The 27,511-nt window shown below is 54.5% G+C and overlaps 1 protein-coding gene across 1 annotated transcript in view; it reads right to left on the minus strand.

Moving 5' to 3' along the window:
- Positions 1-4,597: 4,597 nt before the first annotated feature.
- EIF3A (eukaryotic translation initiation factor 3 subunit A) overlaps positions 4,598-27,511 on the minus strand; it is a 49,367-nt gene continuing 26,453 nt past the window's right edge. The window contains exons 17-22 of the mRNA XM_088466449.1: positions 14,099-14,280; positions 8,154-8,245; positions 6,996-8,023; positions 5,872-6,001; positions 5,690-5,793; positions 4,598-4,884 (exon numbers count right to left, since the gene is read on the minus strand). Of these exons, the coding sequence (XP_088322575.1) occupies positions 4,712-4,884; positions 5,690-5,793; positions 5,872-6,001; positions 6,996-8,023; positions 8,154-8,245; positions 14,099-14,280 (1,709 nt within the window). The 3' untranslated portion in view covers positions 4,598-4,711. The remainder of the gene's footprint in view (positions 4,885-5,689; positions 5,794-5,871; positions 6,002-6,995; positions 8,024-8,153; positions 8,246-14,098; positions 14,281-27,511) is intronic.

Raw genomic sequence — 27,511 nt, forward strand, 5'->3', positions numbered from 1 at the left:
GCTTGCAGGCAAGCGATCGTCAGGTGGAGATGTTGAAGCAGTACCTCCGGGGAGCTCGCCAGCAATAGGAGGTCGTCCAGATACGGCACCAGCCGTACATTCTGGTTCCGAAGATGTGCGGCCATGACCGCCATAATCTTCGTGAACACCCTCGGTGCCGTGGAGAGACCAAAGGGTAGCCCCCGGAACTGATAGTGGTGTTGAAGGATAGCGAACCTCAGATACCGCTGGTGTGAAGATGCTATCGGAACATGGAGGTAGGCGTCCTGGATGTCCAGGGACACCATGTAATCCCCCGGTTCCATCGCCAGAATGATGGAACGTAACGTTTCCATCCTGAACTTGGGAACTCTGAGGAATTTGTTCAGAGACTTCAAGTTGAGGATAGGGCGATGAGAACCATTGGGTTTCTGCACCAGAAACAGAGACGAATAATACCCCGTCCCTCGTTGTGATAGAGGAACGGGAACAATGACCCCTGCTTTCAGCAAGGACTCTATAGCCTCCTGAACCTGTAACGCCTTGGTCTTGTCCTGAGAAGGACTTGTGCAGAAAAACTGGTGGGGTGGTCTGTGCCGAAAAGACAGGGCGTACCCCTGGGAGACCACTTCTCGAACCCAGGCATCCGTGGTGGTATTGTGCCAGCACTGGGCAAATAGAAGAAGTCGGCCTCCCACTCTGAGGTCCCCCAGAGGGAGGCCCGTCCCATCAGGCCGCAGGTTTATCTTCCTGCTTGGAAGAAGGGCGCCGAGCACTCCAGGCTTGCTTCTTGGGTTTAGAGGCAGTCTTACTCGCAGACTGTCACGGGAAGGACTGACCTTTCGCCTTACCCTGAACCCGAAAGGAACGAAAAGCCGAACTCCGAACCTTAGCAGGCAGTGCCGCCGAAGGGAGGAAGGCCGACTTGGATTTAGCCAGGGTGTCCACTATTTTGTCCAAGTCCGGACCAAATAGTAATTCACCATTGAAAGGTAAGGCCTCCAGACCCTTCTTTGAATCAGAGTCCGCTCTCCAGGACCGCAACCACAAGGATCGGCGGCCAGACACCGCTGCAGCCGATACCCGCGAGGTCAGCAGACTAGCATCTAAAGAAGCTTCACCAATGTAAGAAGCAGCGTCCCTCATTTGTCCCAACAACGCCCGCTGGACATCCGGAGCGTCGTCTGGGAAGGTATCTTCCAATGCATTGGCCCACCCCTCAATGGCCTTGGCCACCCAGGAGATGGCCATGGACGGTCGGGCCACCGCCCCGGAGAGGGAGTAAATAGACTTTAAGCAAGTCTCAACTTTCCTGTCCGTGGGATCCTTCAGCGAGGATATCGACGGTAATGGTAAGGTGGCGCCCCGAGTTAAACGGGTGACATGGGAATCCACCGCCGGTGGAGTTTCCCATTTTTTACAATGTGCCTCAGGGAAGGGGTAATTAGAAGCCAACCGCTTCTGAGGAAGGAATCTCTTACTGGGCGCCTGCCAAGCTACCGCCATATGATCCGTCAACTGATCCGACAAGGGAAACACCGCAGAAGCCACCTTAGTCTTTTTGAAACTAGGAAACTTCGACTTAGGAACCGGTGCCTCATCCTCTATAAGAAGAATAGCTCGCACCGCCCTAACTAGTGCTCGCACATTAATGGACGACTTGGTATCCATTTCCTGGACCGAGGCGTCCGAGTCAGTGTCATCAGGGACCTCCCCATCATCTGAGGAACCCTCTGAGTCCGATACCTGAGCAGCCCGTGTCATGAGTGGGCGTTTAGAAATCCTAGAAGGCATGTCAGTCTGCAACATTGACTGAAAAGCCGAGGAAGCGGCCGCCAAATTTTGCACGGAGTTGGAGAGCACATCCACCCATGGTGGAGGCGTCGCCATAGGGGCCTGAAAAAGTACCACAGGCTGCTGCGGCACAGGGGAAGCCTGTATATACATAGGCAACCCCGCATAGGGACCTACTGATTGAGACCCAGGAGGACTCCGCAATAACTGCGGGACACCCGGGGAATGGTCGGCTGGGGCACCGCCCTAGTAGGGAGAGCAGTCGGGACCGACAGACGGTCCGCAATAGACACCAGCACTTGAGAAAACATCGCCCACGGTGGTTCCTGCGCCAGAGAAGGTCTGGATGGGCCAGGAGCCACCTGGCATCGACTACACAGGCCATCCTGTGACAAATCCTCCCTATCTACTCCTGCAGAACAGCGTCCGCAGGAGGCCAACACCGGAGCCACTGAGCGCTCAACCTCCTCGTCTGACATGACAGAATATATTATATATCTGGCACCAGGGTAGAAGTAAAACGCACTCACCGGTGTGCTGAACAACAGCCCACAATATGGCACTGAGTAGCACACAACTGTATGTGACAGACCTCACAAATACGTGATCTATATAAGTGAGGTCAGTAGAAACACCCCTCCCCCACACACCTGTAGGGCTTGTAGGAGAAGTAAAGGGATAGGTATAAGCTGACAGTAAGCGGAAAATAAGCACAGACAGGCAGCACTAGCAAAAGTCACATACCATGCAGGAAGATATACTCACTGCACCTTTACACTACAATCAACCTGCCCAGATTCAGTGTCTGGGAGGGCTATAGTGCTGTGTACGCTGTCCTTAATCAGGGGAGAGGTACACAGGGGGAGCGGTCCGCGTGCTCCCTGAGATCTGCGCTGCCACTGGGAAAATGGCCGCTGGAGACCTCAGAGGAGGAGTGGCCGAGTAGATGCAGCTCAGCGACGCCAGACTGTGTGCTGAAAGGCGCGCTGAGCTGAGGGGAGGAGCCGCTGACAGGGAAGGCTTCCTCCCCTGGCTGGCCATAACCCCAGGGATGCTGGCTTCCCGCTTGCCCCTTTATCCCTGGTGGTCTAGTGGTCCCACGGGTTATGGGGGGGGCCCGCCGCCACTGCCAGCAGCCTCCGGTCTGTCCCCAGGACCGAAGGCTAAAGGACTGCATTTAAGGCATTCCGCGCGCCGCCGCTAGCCAGCGACGCGCGGCTTACCTGAATCCCCGGCGACTCCGGCAGCAGTCCTGGGAGGTAGACAGAGTACGGACTCTGCCCTCCCGCCGCGATCCCCAGATCAGTACTGGCGTCGCGGCGCCAGTCGGGGATCAGAGCGGCAGCGTGGGCGTCTGTACAGACAGCCCTTCGCTGCCGTCTGTAGTAAAAAGAGATTAAAAATAAATAAAATCTAACTTAAAATAAAAAGCTTCTGGGGGCTGCTCCTGCAGCCCCCCTGCGCGGTGACCGACTCCGGCCGGGCACCAGCTTACACTGAGGTGCCTGTGGCTCGGGGGCGGGGTATAGAGGAGGACCCAAGTGCATCCTGGGAGCTAAAAGCTTAACTGTGTGGTGCCCATGGATCCTGTTCCAGCTATAACCCCCAAGGTCAACCCTGTGGACCCCCTGTGGACCCTGAAGTAGAAAGTCACTGGTAAGAGACCCCACAATTATTCTACTGTCACTCAGCACCCACATTACCCTCACCCAACACTACACCCTGAGCTGAGGTTGGAGTCACCGAGATCACTGGAACAGTCACCAGATCATACAATGATACTTCTGTGACTCTGCACCCACATTACCCTCACCCAACAGTACATCCTGAGCTGAGGCTGGAGTCACAGACATCACTGGAACACTCACCAGGAGATCATACAATGATACTTCTGTGACTCCGCACCCACATTACCCTCACCCAACACTACATCCTGAGCAGAGGCTGGAGTCACAGACATCAAGGAGATCATACAATGATACTTCTGTGACTCTGCACCCACATTACCCTCACCCAACACTACATCCTGAGCTGAGGCTGGAGTCACAGACATCACTGGAACACTCACCAGGAGATCATACAATGATACTTCTGTGACTCCGCACCCACATTACCCTCACCCAACAGTACATCCTGAGCTGAGGCTGGATTCAGAGATCACTGGCACTAGGAGACTTCCCTGAGCTATAGTTGTGGGTCATTATCCTGAGGGCACAAGTTGCTCTCTGAACGCGATAATGAGCCCTCATCAGAACCGGTTACACCGTGTGCAATGAAAGGCGGACATTTCATGTAGCCGAGGTTTTATTTATTTTTAATTGAATAAGCAGCAGTAATTCCTGTGTTGACCAAACATCAAAGTGCATATTAGCCTGATACACCCAGCAAGGCCACACCGCAATGAGAAAAGAAACCAGAAAAGAAAAAAAGCTAAAACCAGACACTACATTCTCCTCCTCAGGTTGGGGAATATGAAGGACAGGTGCGGAAGATGAAACACGCCGTATGGCAGACCATATTGCTAATGTAGGAGAATATCTAGGAACCCTCTGTCTTACTGGAAATGATTTCAAACAATAGATAGTAAGTAGCTTTTCTAGGAGCCATGTGATGGTGCCAGGGCTGCACCCGACTGAGCCGCTGGGTGTTGTTCCGCTGCATGCAATCATCGCAGATCCTCAGCGTACATCTGGCCCATAACGCTCTGTAAAGGGGGAGCGCTTACTCTTGTAATTAGGAGGACAGAGGCTGAGACCTACCCCACCCTACACCAGGAACGCACTTCTGTAAGGCGGTCCCACGATGAGTACAAATAAACAAAGACTTTGGGAAAGGGAAGGAAACGCAGCCGGGTAATATTTTATTAATCTGATCAGGACAGGGGTATGGTGGCTGCAGATGTTCCCAATACACGGGGGAGACGTGGATCATCATGTACCTAGCGACGCACAGTCGTCCATCCCTCTTCATCTGTCTCAAGCCTGACGCGACGAGGCACTTCCTTTTCCTCTTTCTTGTCTGTGCGCCATGAACTTTTCTCCTTGTCCCCTGGCGGCGCTCGTTGTGGTGTGCTGCGTTCGTCACGCTCCTCGCCCTTCCGCCATGGGCTCGCTGGAACACAGGCAAATAAACAGGCTGAAATTTACAGAATAGCTAAGCAGCAGCCCCTCAGTGCCTGCTCTAATTCTGGATATTGTTACTGGGTCACCACAAACACCTCAGAGCAGCGGTATAGGTCATGCAGCTCTCCAGCCGCTGTGCAACTACACATCTCAGCAATCCCTGCCACAGTTTTGCTTTTAGGGCATACTGGGATGTGTAGTTCCACAGCTGCCACATGTGGAATACCTCTGGAGTAGATGAAAGAGAACGAGTTAAGTCATCTGCAGCAGTATAGAGAAGAGAAACCGAGCTACGCAATGACGAATGGTGCTGCATTCTACTCATCTGCCAGGAGGGGGCAGTATAATGTCCCTATGCCAGTGCTTCCCAGACTTTTATAAATCACGGCACCCTGGAGTATCAGCATTGTTTTCATGGCACCCCTAAGCCAAACGTGTCTTACTGAGAAGAAATGTAGTAAAGTGAAGTAAATTGTGCTGATCTGTCATCCTTAGGGTCAGTTATGTGGTGGTGACAGGGATGCGCTTCTGTTTGTTACCATATTTACATTGACCATAAATAATTTGATTTGGTGCTGGACCACCCACCTGAGGCACCCCTGCAAGTGTCCTGAGGCACCCCACAGCACACAGTTTGGGAACCACTGCCCTACAATCACAAACCTATAAGAGGAGACAGTCCAGAAGACATGAACGGCTAGAAAACGGAGCAATATCTGATTTACGAGGCTTTATGAGCGCATCAGCATGCCCAACGAGCTTCCATCATTTCATCAATCATGCAAGTGACGTACCCTCTTCCCGCTCTGTCTTCAGGGGTCGTTTCTCTTGACTCTCTCCTTTGTCCTGGTCACTGGGTGCCAGTCTCACTCCTCCGGGTCTCCAGGCAGATTCCTCTCTGGGAAAAGATGCGTCACTTAGACCCCTACAGAGGGAGTGCAGCTTGTCTAATGAGCCCCACGTCACACAGACTCACCTGATTGGCCGTTTCTCCTCTGAGGCGGGCTCGCTGTCTTTCCTGGACCATTGCTGATCTTCAGAATCGTTCGTTTCCCGGGGTGGGCCCCAGCTGTCCTCACGGGCTTTCTCGCGATCGCGCCAGCCCCCTGATTAGTGAGAGGAAGGACAGAAGAGTGACTAGAGGTCTGACGAAGCGCAGTTATAATAAGTCTGGTGCAGAATATAGCAAACTCCAATAAACTGTATGTTTACCACCAAGAACTGCCCACACACGAGCACGAGACGCTTAATGAATTCACGGCGTATACTGCCGGCAGCTAACTATGCCAATGTGTTTTACTACCCTTGTTCCAATGTACCCCATCTCCTGCTCCTCCCTCCACTCCACCACTATACAGGGAGACACTGATGAGCTCTACTGGGGTAACATTCTCCAGACAGAGACCATCTTCAGCCGGAACGCCCGCTAACAGTGTAAAGTGCCAGCCCACTGCCCACTTCTATGGAAGAACTGCAGGAGTCAGGACACTACTGATCAAATCCCTGCCACCTACACCCAGCAGGTATAGGACCGGTAAGGGCATATCGGCTGTCTGGCCATTCCTCAATGGTGGCACCTCTGCCAACGTTGCTCTCCTAAACGCAGATAGGTCAGATCTCCCGCACTGTTCCCACCATCCCCCCTCACAAGCATCACGCAGGTTTCTGCTGGTTCCCATCTGCACGGCTCTCCACTGTGGGTCTCTAATATGAACATTTATCAGAAGCCAACAAAACCCTACAGTGTCTTCCCCACATTCTACTCTCTGCTTAAGTCGAGCCAACCTACAATCATTACGTCCACATTACTGAACACTTCACAGTTAAAATTCAGTTCTATAGCTAGCTTTGTACCCGATTGTCTGTCATCCATTAACACGCCCCCACCCACCCCCACACACTCCTCTTCTTTCTGCTGAAGGTTCCTTGTACACTCCCTAATGGTTTCAGGCTTCGCTAACTGTTACCTTCTCCACAGGTATTTCAACTATGTTGATGGGCTGCTCCCAGCCCCAGCAATGCCCACTTTCTATCAGTATTAACAATCCCCACTTCCCATATGCCCACCTTCTAATGCTACAAAAAGCTGCCTGCACTTACCTGGGCGAGTTGACCCAATGGGTTTCCAGGGTACTTGGTCTTCATCATCCCCGCCTCGCCTGGGACCCCTGTCGTCATCCCCGCCTCGCCTGGGAACCCTGTCGTCATCCGCGCCTCGCCTGGGAACCCTGTCGTCATCCCCGCTTCTCCATGACCCACGGTCTTCATCCAAACCTCTGCGCGGTGTTCGATCTTCATCAAAGCCCCGGCGTGGCCCCCGATCTTCATCAAAGCCCCGGCGTGGCCCCCGATCTTCATCAAAGCCTCTCCTGGGACCACGATCCTCGTCAAAGCCCCTCCTGGGACCGCGGTCATCATCAAAGCCCCTCCTGGGACCGCGGTCATCGTCAAAGCCTCTCCTGGGACCGCGGTCATCGTCAAAGCCCCTCCTGGGACCACGGTCATCGTCAAAGCCCCTCCTGGGACCGCGGTCATCGTCAAAGCCCCTCCTGGGACCACGGTCATCGTCAAAGCCCCTCCTGGGACCGCGGTCCTCGTCAAAGCCTCTCCTGGGTCCGCGGTCCTCGTCAAATCCCCGTCTAGGGCCACGATCCTCATCAAAGCCTCGCCTAGGGCCTCGATCCTCCTCAAAGCCTCGCCTAGGGCCTCGATCCTCATCAAAGCCTCGCCTAGGGCCGCGGTCCTCATCAAAGCCCCGCCTAGGGCCGCGGTCCTCATCAAAGCCCCGCCTAGGGCCGCGGTCCTCATCAAAGCCCCGCCTAGGGCCGCGGTCCTCATCAAAGCCCCGCCTAGGGCCGCGGTCCTCATCAAAGCCCCGCCTAGGGCCACTATCCTCTTCTGCACCTCTCCATGACACCTTGTCCTCTTCAATTTCACGTTTTGGGCCTTTATCTTCAATTTGGGCACGGTGTGGTGGTGTACGATCACCACCAAATCGCGCTTTGCCCTCATCCAAACGAGATGGCTGACTTTCAGCGTCCTTTCTGAAACTAGGAATTTCTTCCTGCTCTGGGGCAATATCTTCTTTTTCTGGCTTTTCGGGGTCCTGGCCGGCCCTGCGCCATTCCCTGAAATAAAGCAGCAAAAGACAATAAAAATAATTAAGTTTCAATATTGAGGACATCTGTATTCTCACCTAACACCATGTTACTACATAGCTGCCAGTACTTCAAGGGAATAAATAAAAGTTGTATTTACCTATCAGGAGGTGCGAGTTTGCGCTCATCTGCAGGATCTGCGCCCCGTCTCCAGCCACTGTCGGCTTCTTTGTCACCCCAGCGGGAGGGTTCCTGTTAGGGAGATAAGGGAGGATATGAAGTTGCTGCAGGTACTTTAGACCAGTGGCCGCCAACCTTAACTGGGATGTGAGCTACTGGGGAAAAATGACATCTCCTGAAGCGCTACAGGACGAACATTTGTGAAAAAAATAAATAAATTCTGACCATTAACCAAAAAAATGTAAATCATAATGAAAATGTTTCATAGAAAATGCATTTAATTAACACAGTGATTGTGCACATTTCACTTTTAATTACCGTCTCCAAGGAGGTAAATACAGTAGAGGAGCAGTAGACATAGGCAGGGTTGGCCGGGAGTCACTCGCCCCAAATGCAGTCGACTCTTGTGATGTCCAGATGGCGTCCGCCACCCATTGTGCCCCCCTAGGGCAATGACCTCCAGCCAAAGCTTTGTCAGAGGGCACTTAATTCAGCAGTACTGAAGATAGGCGAGCTACTCAAATTACGGCCGAAAGCTACCGGTAGCTCGCGAGCTACAGGCTGGAGACCATTGCTTTAGACTAAATCTCAACCTCAGAGCAAATGACATGGGGGATCCGTGTGCACTGTGAGTGTAGGGTCTGCACAGGGTTCTCCCAGTGTAATGACATATGGGGGGATCAGTGTGCACTGAGAGTGTAGGGTCTGCACAGGGTTCTCCCAGTGTAACAACATATGGGGGGGGATCCGCGTGCACTGTGAGTGTAGGGTCTGCACAGGGTTCTCCCAGTATGACATATGGGGGAGGGGGATCAGTGTGCACTGTGAGTGTAGGGTCTGCACAGGGTTCTCCCAGTATGACATATGGGGGACGGGGATCAGTGTGCACTGTGAGTGTAGGGTCTGCACAGGGTTCTCCCAGTAAGACATATGGGGGGGGGGATCCGTGTGCACTGAGTGTAGGGTCTGCACAGGGTTCTCCCAGTGTAATAACATATGGGGGGAGGGGGATCCGTGTGCACTGTGCGTGTAGGGTCTGCACAGGGTTCTCCCAGTGTAATGACATATGGGGGGGGGGGGGGGGGGAGATCCGTGTGCACTGTGAGTGTAGGGTTCTCCCAATGTAATGACATATGGGGGGGGGGGGGATCCGTGTGCACTGTGAGTGTAGGGTCTGCACAGGGTTCTCCCAGTATGACATATGGGGGAGGGGGATCAGTGTGCACTGAGAGTGTAGGATCTGCACAGGGTTCTCCCAGAATGACATATTGGGGGGTGGGGGGGGAGGGGGGATCCGTGTGCACTGTGAGTACACTGCACGGGGTTCTCCCAGTGTAATGACATATGGGGGGGGCGTCCGTGTGCACTGTGAGTGTAGGGTCTGCACAGGGTTCTCCCAGTGTAATGACATATGGGGGGGGGGGGATCAGTGTGCACTGTGAGTGTAGGGTCTGCACAGGGTTCTCCCAGTATGACATATGGGGGGGGGATCAGTGTGCACTGTGAGTGTAGGGTTCTCCCAGTGTAATGACATATGGGGGGGGGGGGGGGGGGGGGGGTGTCCGTGTGCACTGTGAGTGTAGGGTCTGCACAGGGTTCTCCCAGTGTAATAACATATGGGGGGGGGGGGGATCCGTGTGCACTGTGAGTGTAGGGTCTGCACAGGGTTCTCCCAATGTAATGACATATGGGGGGGGGGGGATCCGTGTGCACTGTGAGTGTAGGGTCTGCACAGGGTTCTCCCAGTATGACATATGGGGGAGGGGGATCAGTGTGCACTGTGAGTGTAGGGCTCTCCCAATGTAATGACATATGGGGGGGGGGGGATCCGTGTGCACTGTGAGTGTAGGGTCTGCACAGGGTTCTCCCAGTGTAATAACATATGGGGGGGGGGGGGGGGATCCGTGTGCACTGAGAGTGTAGGGTCTGCACAGGGTTCTCCCAGTATGACATATGGGGGGGGGGGGGATCAGTGTGCACTGCGAGTGTAGGGTTCTCCCAGTGTAATGACATATGGGGGAGGGGGGTCCGTGTGCACTGTGAGTGTAGGGTCTGCACAGGGTTCTCCCAGTGTAATGACATATGGGGGGAGGGGGATCCGTGTGCACTGTGAGTGTAGGGTCTGCACAGGGTTCTCCCAGTGTAATGACATATGGAGGGGGGGGGATCCGTGTGCACTGTGAGTGTAGGGTATGCACAGGGTTCTCCCAGTATGACATATGGGGGGGGGGGAAATCAATGTGTACTGTAAGTGTAGGGTCTGCACAGGGTTCTCCCAGTGTAATAACATATGGGGGGGGGGTCCGTGTGCACTGTGAGTGTAGGGTCTGCGCAGGGTTCTCCCAGTGTAATAACATATGAAGGGGGGGGGTGTCCGTGTGCACTGTGAGTGTAGGGTCTGCACAGGGTTCTCCCAGTATGACATATGGGGGGGGGGGGAATCAATGTGTACTGTAAGTGTAGGGTCTGCACAGGGTTCTCCCAGTGTAATAACATATGGGGGGGGGGATCCGTGTGCACTGTGAGTGTAGGGTATGCACAGGGTTCTCCCAGTATGACATATGGGGGGGGGGGGATCAGTGTGCACTGTGAGTGTAGGGTCTGCACAGGGTTCTCCCAGTATGACTTATGGGGGAGGGGGATCAGTGTGCACTGCGAGTGTAGGGTTCTCCCAGTGTAATGACATATGGGGAGGGGGGTCCGTGTGCACTGCGAGTGTAGGGTCTGCACAGGGTTCTCCCAGTATGACATATGGGGGAGGGGGATCAGTGTGCACTGTGAGTGTAGGGTCTGCACAGGGTTCTCCCAGTGTAATAACATATGGGGGGGGGATCCGTGTGCACTGTGAGTGTAGGGTCGGCACAGGGTTCTCCCAGTGTAATAACATATGGGAGGGGAGAGGGATCAGTGTGCACTGTGAGTGTAGGGTCTGCGCAGGGTTCTCCCAGTGTAATGACATATGGGGGGGTGGGGATCCGTGTGCTCTGTGAGTGTAGGGTCTGCACAGGGTTCTCCCAGTATGACATATGGGGGGGGGGGGATCAGTGTGCACTGAGAGTGTAGGGTCTGCACAGGGTTCTCCAGTATGACATATTGGGGGGGGGGGGGATCCGTGTGCACTGTGAGTGTAGGATCTGCACAGGGTTCTCCCAGTGTAATGACATATGGGGGAGGGGGGGTCCGTGTGCACTGTGAGTGTAGGGTCTGCACAGGGCTCTCCCAGTATGACATATGGGGGAGGGGGATCAGTGTGCACTGCGAGTGTAGGGTTCTCCCAGTGTAATGGCATATGGGGGAGGGGGGTCCGTGTGCACTGTGAGTGTAGGGTCTGCACAGGGTTCTCCCAGTGTAATGACAAATGGGGGGAGGGGGATCAGTGTGCACTGTGAGTGTAGGGTCTGCACAGGGTTCTCCCAGTATGACATATTGGCGGGGGGGGATCAGTGTGCACTGTGAGTATAGGGTCTGCACAGGGTTCTCCCAGTGTAATAACATATGGGGGGGGGATCCGTGTGCACTGTGAGTGTAGGGTCTGCACAGGGTTCTCCAAGTGTAATAACATATGGGGGAGGGGGGGGGGATCCGTGTGCACTGTGAGTGTAGGGTCTGCACAGGGTTCTCCCAGTATGACATATGGGGGAGGGTGATCCATGTGCACTGTGAGTGTAGGGTCTGCACAGGGTTCTCCCAGTGTATTGACATATGGGGGGGGGGGGATCCGTGTGCACTGTGAGTGTAGGGTTCTCCCAGTGTAATGACATATGGGGGGGGGGGGGGGGGATCAGTGTGCACTGAGAGTGTAGGGTCTGCACAGGGTTCTCCCAGTGTAACAACATATGGGGGGGGATCCGCGTGCACTGTGAGTGTAGGGTCTGCACAGGGTTCTCCCAGTATGACATATGGGGGAGGGGGATCAGTGTGCACTGTGAGTGTAGGGTCTGCACAGGGTTCTCCCAGTATGACATATGGGGGACGGGGATCCGTGTGCACTGAGTGTAGGGTCTGCACAGGGTTCTCCCAGTGTAATAACATATGGGGGGAGGGGGATCCGTGTGCACTGTGAGTGTAGGGTCTGCACAGGGTTCTCCCAGTATGACATATGGGGGGGGGGGGAGATCCGTGTGCACTGTGAGTGTAGGGTTCTCCCAATGTAATGACATATGGGGGGGGGGGATCCGTGTGCACTGTGAGTGTAGGGTCTGCACAGGGTTCTCCCAGTATGACATATGGGGGAGGGGGATCAGTGTGCACTGAGAGTGTAGGATCTGCACAGGGTTCTCCCAGTATGACATATTGGGGGGTGGGGGGGGAGGGGGGATCCGTGTGCACTGTGAGTACACTGCACGGGGTTCTCCCAGTGTAATGACATATGGGGGGGGCGTCCGTGTGCACTGTGAGTGTAGGGTCTGCACGGGGTTCTCCCAGTGTAATGACATATGGGGGGGGGGGGGGATCAGTGTGCACTGTGAGTGTAGGGTCTGCACAGGGTTCTCCCAGTATGACATATGGGGGGGGGGATCAGTGTGCACTGTGAGTGTAGGGTTCTCCCAGTGTAATGACATATGGGGGGGGGGGGGGGGGGGGGGTGTCCGTGTGCACTGTGAGTGTAGGGTCTGCACAGGGTTCTCCCAGTGTAATAACATATGGGGGGGGGGGGGATCCGTGTGCACTGTGAGTGTAGGGTCTGCACAGGGTTCTCCCAATGTAATGACATATGGGGGGGGGGGGATCCGTGTGCACTGAGAGTGTAGGGTCTGCACAGGGTTCTCCCAGTATGACATATGGGGGGGGGGGGGGGGATCAGTGTGCACTGCGAGTGTAGGGTTCTCCCAGTGTAATGACATATGGGGGAGGGGGGTCCGTGTGCACTGTGAGTGTAGGGTCTGCACAGGGTTCTCCCAGTGTAATGACATATGGGGGGGGGGGGATCCGTGTGCACTGTGAGTGTAGGGTTCTCCCAGTGTAATGACATTTAGGGGGGGGGGGGGGATCAGTGTGCACTGTGAGTGTAGGGTCTGCACAGGGTTCTCCCAGTATGACATATGGGGGGGGGGGGGATCAGTGTGCACTGTGAGTGTAGGGTCTGCACAGGGTTCTCCCAGTGTAATAACATATGGGGGGGGGGGGGGGGATCAGTGTGCACTGTGAGTGTAGGGTCTGCACAGGGTTCTCCCAGTGTAATGACATATGGGGGGGGGGGGATCCGTGTGCACTGTGAGTGTAGGGTCTGCACAGGGTTCTCCCAGTGTACTGACATATGGGGGGGGGGGGGGGGGGGGAATCAGTGTGCACTGTGAGTGTAGGGTCTGCACAGGGTTCTCCCGGTATGACATATGGGGGGGGGGGGGGGGATCAGTGTGCACTGTGAGTGTAGGGTTCTCCCAGTGTAATAACATATGGGGGGGGGGGGGATCAGTGTGCACTGTGAGTGTAGGGTCTGCACAGGGTTCTCCCAGTGTAATAACATATGGGGGAGGGGGGTCCGTGTAAACTGTGAGTGTAGGGTCTGCACAGGGTTCTCCCAGTACGACATATGGGGGGGGGGTCAGTGTGCACTGTGAGTGTAGGGTCTGCACAGGGTTCTCCCAGTGTAATAACATATGGGGGAGGGGGGTCCGTGTAAACTGTGAGTGTAGGGTCTGCACAGGGTTCTCCCAGTACGACATATGGGGGGGGGGGGGGTCAGTGTGCACTGTGAGTGTAGGGTCTGCACAGGGTTCTCCCAGTGTAATAACATATGGGGGAGGGGGGTCCGTGTAAACTGTGAGTGTAGGGTCTGCACAGGGTTCTCCCAGTATGACATATGGGGGGGGGGGGGGGATCAGTGTGCACACTAGACGAGACGTGTGCGCATACCATAACACGCAGCTCCTCCCACCCCAGGGGCCCCAATCACATAGCATCAGAGGTAAACAGCTGACGCACCTTTCTGAAAGAATCATCGCCCCCTCTGCGCTCCTCGTCACGCCGGCGTTCCCGCTCTTCAATCTCTAGCTCTCTCTGGCGCTTCTTACGCTCCTGCTCCTCCAGCTTCCGGATGCGCTCTTGGTATTCGCGTTGCTCAGCTTCTCTCTTCTCATTCTCAACCCGCTCGCGCTCCTCATGCTCTGTAACAAGGGGATGGACAATGAGAGGACATGGTGCTGTTACTGGTTACATAATGAGCAGGGCCAGGCACTCGCACAGGAGGAGGATGCTACCCTTACACACCTGGTGCTTTCAGTAGTCACAGTTAGAAACAAGGAGATTTTAGTACTAGCCCATGCCTACATCTGGGGGCCACTGCAAAGTGCTGGGGGATGGAGGCTGGGCCAAGGCCCTTCACCAGATAAGTGAGCCTGAAGCTACCCCATAGAGAACTCTCACAAGTGCATCCAGATGCAGAAGGAACCGAATAAATAATGAGTTATGGTAAGAACTTACCTTTAACAACTCTTTCTTTGAAGTCCATAGGGTCCACAGGGAGACCTTGGTGTGTAGGTGATAGATCTGGACCCCGGGCACCACGTAGTTAAAGCTGTCCATCCTCCCTATACCCCGCTCCCGAGTCAGAGGCATCTCAGTTGGTAACAAGCCAAAGGCCAGAGGAAAACCGGTGACCAGTACGATAGCCCATATGAAGCCAGGTGCATCAGGGCGGGTGCCCTGTGAACCCTATGGACCTCGAAGAGTGTGTTAAAGGTTAGTTCTTACCATAACTCATTTTCTTCTTCGGAGTCCACAGGCTCCACAGGGAGATCTTGGGGATGTCCCAAAGTAGTAATTTAAAGGGCGGGGACGCTCCTGCGCTGAGAGGAGTATCCGGTGCCCAAAGGAAGCATCCTGAGAGGCGAAGATATCAAATGCATAGAACCTTAGAAAAGTCTGAATGGAAGACCATGAGGCCGCCTTACAAAGCTGAAGAGCCGAGGCGCCACAGCGAGGGGCCCACAGACGAGTAGAATGAGCCTTAACAGAAGTCAGAATAGGCAGGCCTGCCTGTGTGTAAGCCTCTGAGATAGTCATACGAAGCCATCTAGCCAATGTTTGCTTATTGGCAGGCCATCCCTTCTTGTGAAATTCGAATAGCAGGAACAAAGACTGATTTCCGAAGGGAACTGGTACAGTCCACATAAATCTTCAGAGCACGGACCACATCCAATGAGTCCTCACCCGAGAGGGGTCTGGTGATTGAAAGGCCGGGACTATAATTTCCTTATTAATATGGAAATCAGAAACCACCTTAGGAAGAAACTCAGAGCGAGTGCGAAGCACAGCCCTGTCCTGGTGAAATATCAGAAAGGGGGGACAACTGGAGAGCGCCCCCAATTCTGACACCCTCCTGGCAGATGCAATTGCCAGAAGAAAGTCTTAACCGTTTACCACTTCAATTCCACCGAATCTAGTGGTTCAAATGGAGGACCCTGGAGGATCCGAAGAACTACTGCCAAATCCCAAGGAGCCACAGTGGGGACAAAGGGAGGTTGAATCTGGAGAATACCCTGGAGAAAGGTGTGGATATATATCGAAGCAGAGACGTTCTGTGCAGGAACTACATTGATAGTGCAAAGACATGCACCTTCAGCCAAGCCAGGCGTAGGCCTAGGTCCAATCCAGCTTGGAGAAATGCCAGTATTCTAATACGAAAATCTTGAGGGTCATAATCTCTTGTACGACACCACTGGAAATATGTATGCCACACTCTGTGGTAGATCCTAGCAGAAGCTGGCTTACGCGCTCTAAGCATCGTGTTGATAACTGAGCTAGAGAATCCTTTGGACCTTAGGAGGGATGTCTCAAGAGCCACGCCGTCAAAGACAGACTATCTAGGTCCGGGTAAAGGCAAGGACTCTGAGACAACAGGTCCGGACATTAAGGCAATAGGAACGGAGTGTCGATGGAAAGACTCAGAAGATCTAAGTACCAATGAAGCCTGGGCCAGGTTGGAGCCACCAGCAGGACAGTGCCTCCATCTTACTTGAACTTCCAAAGAACCAGAGAAAGCAGGGAGACCGGAGAAAAGAGGTACGCAAACTGGAATGTCCATTTCACTGACAGAGCGTCCACCAAGGTTGCCTCGGCATCTCGTTCTGGATCCGTACACTGGTAACTTGTAATTGTGTTGGAAGGCCATGAGGTCCACCTCTGGGAGGCCCCATTTGTCCACTAGGAGTTGAAACACCTCTTGGTGAAGAGACCATGGGTGCACGTCGTGACAGCTGAGGAAGTCCGCTTCCCAATTGAGAACTTCCGTAATGAACACCGCAGAAATGGCCGGGAGGTGACACACCGCCCATGTCAGATTGTGTGACACTTCTGTCATTGCTAACCGACTTAGAGTGCCTCCTTGATGGTTGATGTAAGCCACTGTGGCGGCGTTTTTGGGCCGGAACCTGCACAGCTTTTCCGTGAAGAATGTGTGTTGCCATCATGAGGGCCCTGTACACTGCCCGAAGTTCCAATATGTTGATTGGAAGGATTGCTTCGACTGCTGTCCAACAGCCCTGAAATGAGTGCGGACCGGTCACTGCGACCGAGCCCCGGAGACTGGTGTCCGATGTTAGAAGTACCCAGTCCGGGATCCAAAAGGGGCGACCCTTGGTTAGATGAGATGTCTGTAGCCACCATGACAGGCGCACTTCCAGAGAGAGTACTATCGTCTGAGCCTTGATCCGACGGTAATCCGTTCCACCTGGAGAGAATCAGCCCCTGCAGGGGCCTTGAGTGGAACTGAGCATATTACACCATGTCGAATGTGGATACCATGGATCCCAGAACCTGCATCACCGAGTGGACTGACACCTGTCGACTGCGGAGACATCTGTGTTAGAAAGATTCTCTGCTGGTGCGAGTCCAAAAAGGCTCCCAAATGAACCATATTCTGTGAGGGAATTAGGGAGGACTTTTCCAATTGATTAACCACCCATGTGGTTGTAGATAAGCAACGGTCAGTTGCAGGTGGTGGTGAAGCACTTCTGGAGAACTCGCCTACAAGAGGAGGTCGTCCAGATATGGCAGGAGCCAAATACCCGGACTCCGCAGAAGGGCTGTCATGACAGCCATAACTTTGGTAAATACCCTTGGAGCCGTGGATAGGCTAAAGGGCAGTGCCCGAAAGTGGAAATGTTGTTGCAGAATAGCAAACCGCAGATAACGCTAGTGAGAAAGCGTTATGGGCACAAGCAGGTATGCATCCTGAATGTCCTGGACATGTAAACCCCAGGCTCCATAGCCAGTATGATGGATCGTAAGGATTCCATCCTGAACCTGGGCACCCTGAGGAACTTGTTCAGAGATTTGAGGTGGAGGATAGGCAGATGGGACCCATTTGGCTTCTGAACCAGAAACCAGAGTAATAACCAGTCCCTCGTTGAGTTAGGGGAACTAGTACAATTATCCCTGCTTTCAGCAAGGACTGTATGGCTGTTTGCAGCTGTAAGGCCTTGTCCTAGTTCGAAGGAGGGCTTGTGCAGAAAAACTGGTGGGGATGTCTTTGACGGAATGAGAGGGCGGATCCCTGAGAGACCACTTTTACCCAAGCTTCCTTGGTGGTATGACACCAGCGCTGGGCGAACTGAAGAAGTCGGCCTCCACCCTGGGATCCCCCAGAGGGAGGGAGGCCCATCCCATCAGGCATAGGGTTTGTCCTCTGGTTTAGAAGTAGGGCGTCTGGCGCTCCAGGCCCGTTTCTTAGGCTTGGCGTTCGACTTGGCAGCTGACTGCCTAGGGAAAGACTGACCTACAGTACGGACAGTCTGCCACTTGTCGCTCTGAACATAGTTCTTTAAAAAACAAGAGATATGGTAAGAACTTACCTTTGTTATCTCTGTTTCTACGAAGTCCATAGGGTCCACAGGGTGACCTTGGGGTATAGCTGGATCCTGGATCCTCGGGCACCACGGAGTTAAAGCTTTCAGCTGCTCCCAGGATGCACTTGGGTCCAACCTCCCCTATACCCCGCCCCCGAGCCACAGGCACCTCAGTTGGTAAGCAGCCCAGGCCGGAGGAGACGAAACAGAGAGAAGGAAGACTGGAACACACAAGAACCATACTCACAGAAATGGGAGACGGAAAACCGGTGACCAGTCACAGAGCCCATATGAAGCCAGGTGCGTCAGGGCGGGTGCCCTGTGGACCCTATGGACTTCATGGAAACAGAGATAACAAAGGCAAGTTCTTACCATATCTCTTGTTTTCTACTTCAGGGTCCATAGGGGTCCACAGGGTGACCTTGGGGATGTCCCAAAGCAGTCCAACTAAGGGCGGGGACGCTCCTGTGCTGATAGGAGAACCCGGCGCCCAAAGGATGCATCCTGAGAGGCAAAGGTGTCAAACGCATAGAACCTCAAAAAGGTCTGAATGGAAGACCAGGTGGCCGCCTTACAGAGCTGAACAGCAGAGGCGCCACGGCTAGCAGCCCAAGAAGGGCCCACGGACCGAGTGGAATGAGCCTTAACAGAGCCTGGAACAGGTAAACCCTCCTGCATATAAGCCTCAATAATAACAGAACGAAGCCAACGGGCTAGAGTCTGTTTGTTGGCAGGCCAACCCCTCTTGTGAAAACCAAAGAGGATAAACAAAGAATCCGACTTCCTCACAGAACTAGTCCGGACCACATAAACCTGGAGTGCCCTTACAACGTCTAAGGAAGTCTCCCCAGCCGAAAGATCAGGTGACTGAAAGGCTGGTACAACAATTTCCTGATTAATGTGGAACCTGGAAACCACCTTAGGTAGGAAATCAGGACGAGTGCGAAGCACCGCTCTGTCCTGATGAAAAATCAGAAAAGGGGGACGACAAGAAAGCGCCCCCAAATCTGAAACCCTCCTGGCAGAAGCAATTGCCAAGAGGAAAACAGTTTTAAAAGTTAGCCACTTGAGCTCCACTGACTCCAAGGGCTCAAAAGGAGGACCCTGTAAGGCCCTAAGAACCACCGCCAAATCCCACGGGGCCACAGGTGGCACAAAGGGAGGCTGGATTCTCAAAACACCCTGGAAAAAGGTGTGTACGTCCGGCATAGCATCGATCCTGCGCTGGAACCACACCGACAGACCAGACATGTGTACCTTCAGTGAAGAAAGACGTAATCCTAAGTCCAAACCGGACTGAAGGAAAGCCAGAATACGCGAAACTCGGAACACCTGGGGATCATAGTTTCTGGCCTCGCACCACTGAAAGTAAGTGTGCCACACTCTGTGATAGATCCTCGCGGAAGCAGGCTTGCGCGCCCTCAGCATGGTGGTAATAACGGAGCTAGAAAAGCCCCGAGACCTCAGGATGGCTGTCTCAAGAGCCACGCCGTCAAAGATAGTCGACCCAGATCCGGGTGAAGACAGGGCCCCTGAGACAACAGGTCCCGCCGTTGAGGTAGGAGGTACGGAGCGTCGATGGACAGGCTCCGCAGATCGGAGTACCACGGCCTTCTGGGCCACGCTGGGGCCACCAGGATCAGTGTGCCTCCGTCCTGTTTGAACTTGCGCAGGACCCGAGGCAGCAGAGATATCGGAGGGAACAAGTAAGCCAGTTGAAACAGCCATTTCACCGACAGCGCGTCTATCAGACTTGCGCCTGCGTCCCTTGTCCTTGACCCGTACACAGGCAGCTTGTGATTGTAACGGGACGCCATCAGGTCCAGCTCTGGCAGCCCCCACTTGTCCACGAGTAGTTGGAATACCTCTGGATGAAGCGACCATTCCCCGGGATGCACATCGTAACGGCTGAGGAAGTCTGCCTCCCAATTGAGGACTCCTGGGATGAAAACTGCCGAGAGAGCTGGAAGATAGCGCTCCGCCCAAGCCAGGACGCAGGACACCTCCGACATCGCAGCTCGACTGCGAGTCCCTCCCTGGTGATTGATGTACGCCACCGTGGTGGCGTTGTCTGACTGCACCTGAACGGCCCTTCCGTGAAGAGCGGTGCTGGACGACTGCAGGGCTCTGTATACTGCCCGCAGTTCCAGGATGTTGATGGGAAGAATCGCTTCCTCCGCCGACCAACGACCCTGAAGTGACAAGGAACCTGTCACCGCCCCCCAACCCCGGAGACTGGAATCTGTCGTGAGCAGAACCCATTCCGGGATCCAAAAGGGGCGCCCCTCCAGGAGATGCGCTGTCTGCAGCCACCAGGCTAGGGACAGACGCACCTCCGAGGACAACACCAGCATCTGAGAGCGGATCCTGTGTGGCAATCCGTTCCATTCTGAAAGAATCAGCCCCTGCAGGGGCCTGGAATGGAACTGGGCAAACTCCACCATGTCGAATGCCGACACCATGGACCCCAAAACTCTCATCGCTGAGTGCACCGACACTCTGCCACTGCTCAGACAACTGTGAATCCGCAGCTGTAAGGAGGAGACCTTCTCTGGAGTCAGAAAACAAGAGATATGGTAAGAACTTACCTTTGTTATCTCTGTTTCTACGAAGTCCATAGGGTCCACAGGGTTGACCTTGGGGTTATAGCTGGAACAGGATCCATGGGCACCACACAGTTAAGCTTTTAGCTCCCAGGATGCACTTGGGTCCTCCTCTATACCCCGCCCCCGAGCCACAGGCACCTCAGTTGGTAAGCAGCCTAGGCCGGAGGAGAATATGGAACAGAGAGAAGGAAGACTGGAACACACAAGAAACCATACTCACAGCAATAGGAGACGGAAAACCGGTGACCAGCCACACAGCCCATTTGAAGCCAGGTGCGTCAGGGCGGGCGCCCTGTGGACCCTATGGACTTCGTAGAAACAGAGATAACAAAGGTAAGTTCTTACCATATCTCTTGTTTTCTACTTCAGGGTCCATAGGGGGTCCACAGGGTTGACCTTGGGGATGTCCCAAAGCAGTACAACTAAGGGCGGGGACGCTCCTGTGCTGAAAGGAGTACCCGGCGCCCAAAGGATGCATCCTGAGAGGCAAAGGTGTCAAACGAATAGAACCTCAAAAACGTTTGAATTGAAGACCAAGTGGCCGCCTTACACAGCTGAACAGCAGAAGCGCCACGTCTAGCAGCCCAAGAGGGACCCACAGAACGAGTGGAATGAGCCTTAACAGAGGCTGGCACAGGTAAGCCCTCCTGTGCATAAGCCTCACAAATAACGGAACGAAGCCAACGGGCTAACGTTTGTTTGTTGGCAGGCCAACCCCTCTTGTGAAAACCAAAGAGGATAAACAAGGAATCAGACTTCCTAACCGAAGCCGTCCGGTCTACATAAATTCTAAGCGCCCGGACCACATCTAAGGAAGTCTCACCAGCTGAAAGATCAGGGGACTGAAAAGCTGGCACAACAAGTTCCTGATTAATATGGAACTTCGAGACCACTTTGGGCAAAAACTCAGGACGAGTGCGGAGCACCGCTCTGTCCTGGTGAAAAATCAGGAAAGGAGGGCGACAGGAAAGCGCCCCCAATTCAGTCACCCTCCTGGCCGAAGCAATTGCCAGGAGAAAAACCGTCTTAAATGTCAGCCACTTGAGCTCCACCGCCTCAAGAGGCTCAAACGGAGGACCCTGCAGAACCCGTAGCACCACCGCCAAGTCCCAAGGAGCCACAGGAGGCACAAAGGGAGGCTGGATCCTGAGAACACCCTGGAAAAAGGTGTGAACGTCTGGTAGTATTGCAATCCGCCGTTGAAACCACACGGACAAGGCGGACACATGAACCTTCAGAGATGCAAGGCGTAAGCCGAGATCCAATCCTGACTGAAGAAATTCCAAGATCCTAGAAACTCGGAACACCTGAGGATCATAAAGTCTGGACTCACACCACTGAAAGTAAGTGTGCCACCCTCTGTGATAAATCCGTGCTGAAGCAGGCTTGCGTGCCCTGAGCATGGTACCAATAACCGAACTGGAGAAGCCCCGAGACCTCAAGACGGCTGTCTCAAGAGCCACGCCGTCAAAGACAGCCGACCCAGATCCGGGTAAAGGCAGGGCCCCTGAGACAACAGGTCCCGATGCTGAGGAAGAAGGTCGGAGCGTCGATGGAGAGGCTCCTCAGATCGGAGTACCAAGGACGTCTGGGCCACGCCGGAGCTACCAGCAACGAGCATGCCGCCGTCCTGCTTGAATTTCCGCAGAACCCGAGGAAGCAGGGATATCGGAGGAAACAGATACGCCAGGTGAAACGTCCATGTCACCGACAGCGCGTCCACCAGACTTGCACCTACGTCTCTTGTCCTTGACCCGTAAACGGGCAACTTGTGATTGTGACGGGAGGCCATCAAGTCCAGCTCCGGCAGTCCCCACCTGTCCACGAGTAGCTGAAACACCTCTGGGTGAAGCGACCATTCCCCGGGATGCACGTCGTGACGGCTGAGGAAGTCCGCCTCCCAATTGAGGACTCCGGGGATGAAGACCGCCGAGATCGCTGGAATGTGACCCTCCGCCCAAGACAGGATACGAGACACCTCCGACATCGCTGCCTGACTGCGAGTTCCGCCTTGGTGATTGATATACGCCACCGTGGTGGCGTTGTCGGACTGCACCTGTACCGCCCTTCCGTGAAGAGCGGGGCCGGACGACTGCAGGGCCTTGTATACTGCCCGCAGTTCCAGGATGTTGATGGGGAGAAGTGCTTCTTCCGCTGACCAACGACCCTGAAGCGACAAAGAGCCGGTCACTGCCCCCCAACCCCGGAGACTGGCATCCGTCGTGAGCAGGACCCGGTCCGGGATCCAAAATGGGCGCCCCTCGACCAGATGAGCTGTCTGAAGCCACCAAGCCAAAGATAGCCGAACGTCCGGAGACAACACCAGCACCTGAGAGCGGATCCGGTGAGGTAACCCGTTCCATTCTGATAGAATCAGCCCCTGCAGGGGCCGGGAATGGAACTGGGCAAATTCCACCATGTCGAATGTCGACACCATGGACCCCAGAACTCTCATAGCCGAATGGACCGACAGGCGGCAACGGCTCAGGCAACTGCGTATCCGCAGCTGTAGTGAGGCGACCTTCTCCGGAGTCAGGAAGATCCTTTGCTGACGCGAATCCAGCAGGGCTCCCAAATGAACCATCCGCTGTGATGGAATCAGAGAGGACTTTTTCCAATTTATCAACCACCCGTGTGCTTGCAGGCAAGCGATCGTCAGGTGGAGATGTTGAAGCAGTACCTCCGGGGAGCTCGCCAGCAACAGGAGGTCGTCCAGGTACGGCAGCAGCCGTACATTCTGGTTCCGAAGATGTGCGGCCATGACCGCCATAATCTTCGTGAACACCCTCGGTGCCGTGGAGAGACCAAAGGGTAGCGCCCGGAACTGAAAGTGGTGTTGAAGGATAGCGAACCCCAGATACCGCTGGTGTGAAGATGCTATCGGAACATGGAGGTAGGCGTCCTGGATGTCCAGGGACACCATGTAATCCCCCGGTTCCATCGCCAGAATGATGGAACGTAACGTTTCCATCCTGAACTTGGGAACTCTGAGGAATTTGTTCAGAGACTTCAAGTTGAGGATAGGGCGATGAGAACCATTGGGTTTCTGCACCAGAAACAGAGACGAATAATACCCCGTCCCTCGTTGTGATAGAGGAACGGGAACAATGACCCCTGCTTTCAGCAAGGACTCTATAGCCTCCTGAACCTGTAACGCCCTGGTCTTGTCCTGAGAAGGACTTGTGCAGAAAAACTGGTGGGGTGGTCTGTGCCGAAAAGACAGGGCGTAGCCCTGGGAGACCACTTCTCGAACCCAGGCATCCGTGGTGGTATTGTGCCAGCACTGGGCAAATAGAAGAAGTCGGCCTCCCACTCTGAGGTCCCCCAGAGGGAGGCCCGTCCCATCAGGCCGCAGGTTTATCTTCCTGCTTGGAAGAAGGGCGCCGAGCACTCCAGGCTTGCTTCTTGGGTTTAGAGGCCGTCTTACTTGCAGACTGTCTCGGGAAGGACTGACCTTTCGCCTTACCCTGAACCCGAAAGGAACGAAAAACCGAACTCCGAACCTTAGCAGGCAGTGCCGCCGAAGGGAGGAAGGCCGACTTGGATTTAGCCAGGGTGTCCACTATTTTGTCCAAGTCCGGACCAAATAGTAATTCCCCATTGAAAGGTAAGGCCTCCAGACCTTTCTTTGAATCAGAGTCCGCTCTCCAGGACCGCAACCATAAGGATCGGCGGGCAGACACCGCTGCAACCGATACCCGCGAGGTCAGCAGACTAGCATCTAAAGAAGCTTCTCCAATGTAAGAAGCGGCGTCCCTCATTTGTCCCAACAACGCCCGCTGGACATCCGGAGCGTCGTCCGGGAAGGTATCTTCCAATGCATTAGCCCACCCCTCAATGGCCTTGGCCACCCAGGAAATGGCCATGGACGGTCGGGCCACCGCCCCGGAGAGGGAGTAAATAGACTTTAAGCAAGTCTCAACTTTCCTTTCCGTGGGATCCTTCAGCGAGGATATCGACGGTAATGGTAAGGTGGCGCCCCGAGTTAAACGGGTGACATGGGAATCCACCGCCGGTGGAGTTTCCCATTTTTTACAATGTGCCTCAGGGAAGGGGTAATTAGAAGCCAACCGCTTCTGAGGAAGGAATCTCTTACTGGGCGCCTGCCAAGCTACCGCCATATGATCCGTCAACTGATCCGACAGGGGAAACACCGCAGAAGCCACCTTAGTTTTTTTTTAAACTAGGAAACTTCGACCTAGGAACCGGTGCCTCATCCTCTATAAGAAGAATAGCTCGCACCGCCCTAACTAGTGCTCGCACATTAATGGACGACTTGGTATCCATTTCCTGTACCGAGGCGTCCGAGTCAGTGTCATCAGGGACCTCCCCATCATCTGAGGAACCCTCTGAGTCCGATACCTGAGCAGCCCGTGTCATGAGTGAGCGTTTAGAAATCCTAGAAGGCATGTCAGTCTGCAACATTGACTGAAAAGCCGAGGAAGCGGCCGCCAAATTTTGCACGGAGTTGGAGAGCACATCCACCCATGGTGGAGGCGTCGCCATAGGGGCCTGAAAAGGTACCACAGGCTGCTGTGGCACAGGGGAAGCCTGTATATACATAGGCAACCCCGCATAGGGACCAACTGATTGAGACCCAGGAGGACTCCGCAATAACTGCGGGACACCCGGGGAATGGGGGATGGTCGGCTGGGGCACCGCCCTAGTAGGGAGAGCAGTCGGGACCGACAGACGGTCCGCAATAGACACCAGCACTTGAGAAAACATCGCCCACGGTGGTTCCTGCGCCAGAGAAGGTCTGGATGGGCCAGGAGCCACCTGGCATCGACTACACAGGCCATCCTGTGACAAATCCTCCCTATCTACTCCTGCAGAACAGCGTCCGCAGGAGGCCAACACCGGAGCCACTGAGCGCTCAACCTCCTCGTCTGACATGACAGAATATATTATATATCTGGCACCAGGGTAGAAGTAAAACGCACTCACCGGTGTGCTGAACAACAGCCCACAATATGGCACTGAGTAGCACACAACTGTATGTGACGGACCTCACAAATACGTGATCTATATAAGTGAGGTCAGTAGAAATGCCCCTCCCCCACACACCTGCAGGGCTTGTAGGAGAAGTAAAGGGATAGGTATAAGCTGACAGTAAGCGGAAAATAAGCACAGACAGGCAGCACTAGCAAAAGTCACATACCATGCAGGAAGATATACTCACTGCACCTTTACACTACAATCAACCTGCCCAGATTCAGTGTCTGGGAGGGCTATAGTGCTGTGTACGCTGTCCTTAATCAGGGGAGAGGTACACAGGGGGACCGGTCCGCGTGCTCCCTGAGATCTGCGCTGCCACTGGGAAAATGGCCGCTGGAGACCTCAGAGGAGGAGTGGCCGAGGAATCTGCAGCTCAGCGACGCCAGACTGCGTGCTGAAAGGCGCGCTGAGCTGAGGGGAGGAGCCGCTGACAGGGAAGGCTTCCTCCCCTGGCTGGCCATAACCCCAGGGATGCTGGCTTCCCGCTTGCCGGTTATCCCTGGTGGTCTAGTGGTCCCACGGGTTATGGGGGGGCCCGCCGCCACTGCCAGCAGCCTCCGGTCTGTCCCCAGGACCGGAGGCTAAAGGACTGCATTTAAGGCATTCCGCGCGCCGCCGCTAGCCAGCGAAGCGCGGCTTACCTGCATCCCCGGCGACTCCGGCAGCAGTCCTGGGAGGTAGACAGAGTCCGGCTAGTACGGACTCTGTCCTCCCGCCGCGATCCCCAGATCAGTACTGGCGTCGCGGCGCCAGTCGGGGATCAGAGCAGCAGCGTGGGCGTCTGTACAGACAGCCCTTCGCTGCCGTCTGTAGTAAAAATAGATTAAAAATAAATAAAATTTAACTTAAAATAAAAAGCTTCTGGGGGCTGCTCCTGCAGCCCCCCTGCGCGGTGACCGACTCCGGCCGGGCACCAGCTTACACTGAGGTGCCTGTGGCTCGGGGGCGGGGTATAGAGGAGGACCCAAGTGCATCCTGGGAGCTAAAAGCTTAACTGTGTGGTGCCCATGGATCCTGTTCCAGCTATAACCCCAAGGTCAACCCTGTGGACCCCCTATGGACCCTGAAGTAGAAAAATCCGTTGCTGACGAGAGTCCAGCAGGGCCCCCAAATGAACCATCCGTTGTGATGGGATGAGGGAGGATTTCTTCCAGTTGATCAACCAGCCGTGCGCCTGTAGACAAGCGACCGTCAGGTGGAGATGCTGGATCAGTACCTCCGGGGAGCTTGCCAGCAAGAGGAGGTCGTCTAGATACGGTAGCAACCGTATCCCCTGGCTCCGAAGGTGAGCCGCCATGACCGCCATCACCTTGGTAAATACCCTTGGTGCCGTGGAGAGACCAAAGGGTAGAGCCCTGAATTGGTAGTGGTTGTGGAGTGGAGAATAGCAAACCGCAGAAACCGTTGGTGCGATGTTGCTATAGGCACATGGAGGTAGGCGTCCTGGATATCCAGGGAGACCATATAATCCCCCGGTTCCATCGCCAGTATGATGGAACGCAAAGTTTCCATCCTGAATTTGGGAACCCTGAGAAACCTGTTCAGGGACTTCAAATTGAGGATGGGGCGATGAGAGCCATTGGGTTTCTGCACCAGAAACAGCGTAGAGTAATACCCCATCCCACGTTGAGACTGTGGTACGGGTATAATGACCCCCGCCGTCAGCAAGGCCTCTATGGCTTCCTGAACCTGCAAGGCCTTGGTTTTGTCCTGAGAAGGACTTGTGCAAAAAAACTGGCAAGGCGGCCTGTGCCGAAAAGACAGGGCGTACCCCTGGGAGACCACTTCTCGCACCCAGGCATCCGTGGTGGTATTGTGCCAGCACTGGGCGAATTGAAGAAGTCGGCCTCCCACTCTGGGGTCCCCCAGAGGGAGGTCCGTCCCATCACGCAGAAGGCTTATCTTCTGGCTTGGAAGAAGGGCGCCTAGCACTCCAGGCTTGCTTC

Source organism: Taudactylus pleione, unplaced genomic scaffold (genome assembly GCF_031769625.1).
Source record: "Taudactylus pleione unplaced genomic scaffold, aTauple2 ptg003137l, whole genome shotgun sequence".
Classification (NCBI taxonomy): domain Eukaryota; kingdom Metazoa; phylum Chordata; class Amphibia; order Anura; family Myobatrachidae; genus Taudactylus; species Taudactylus pleione.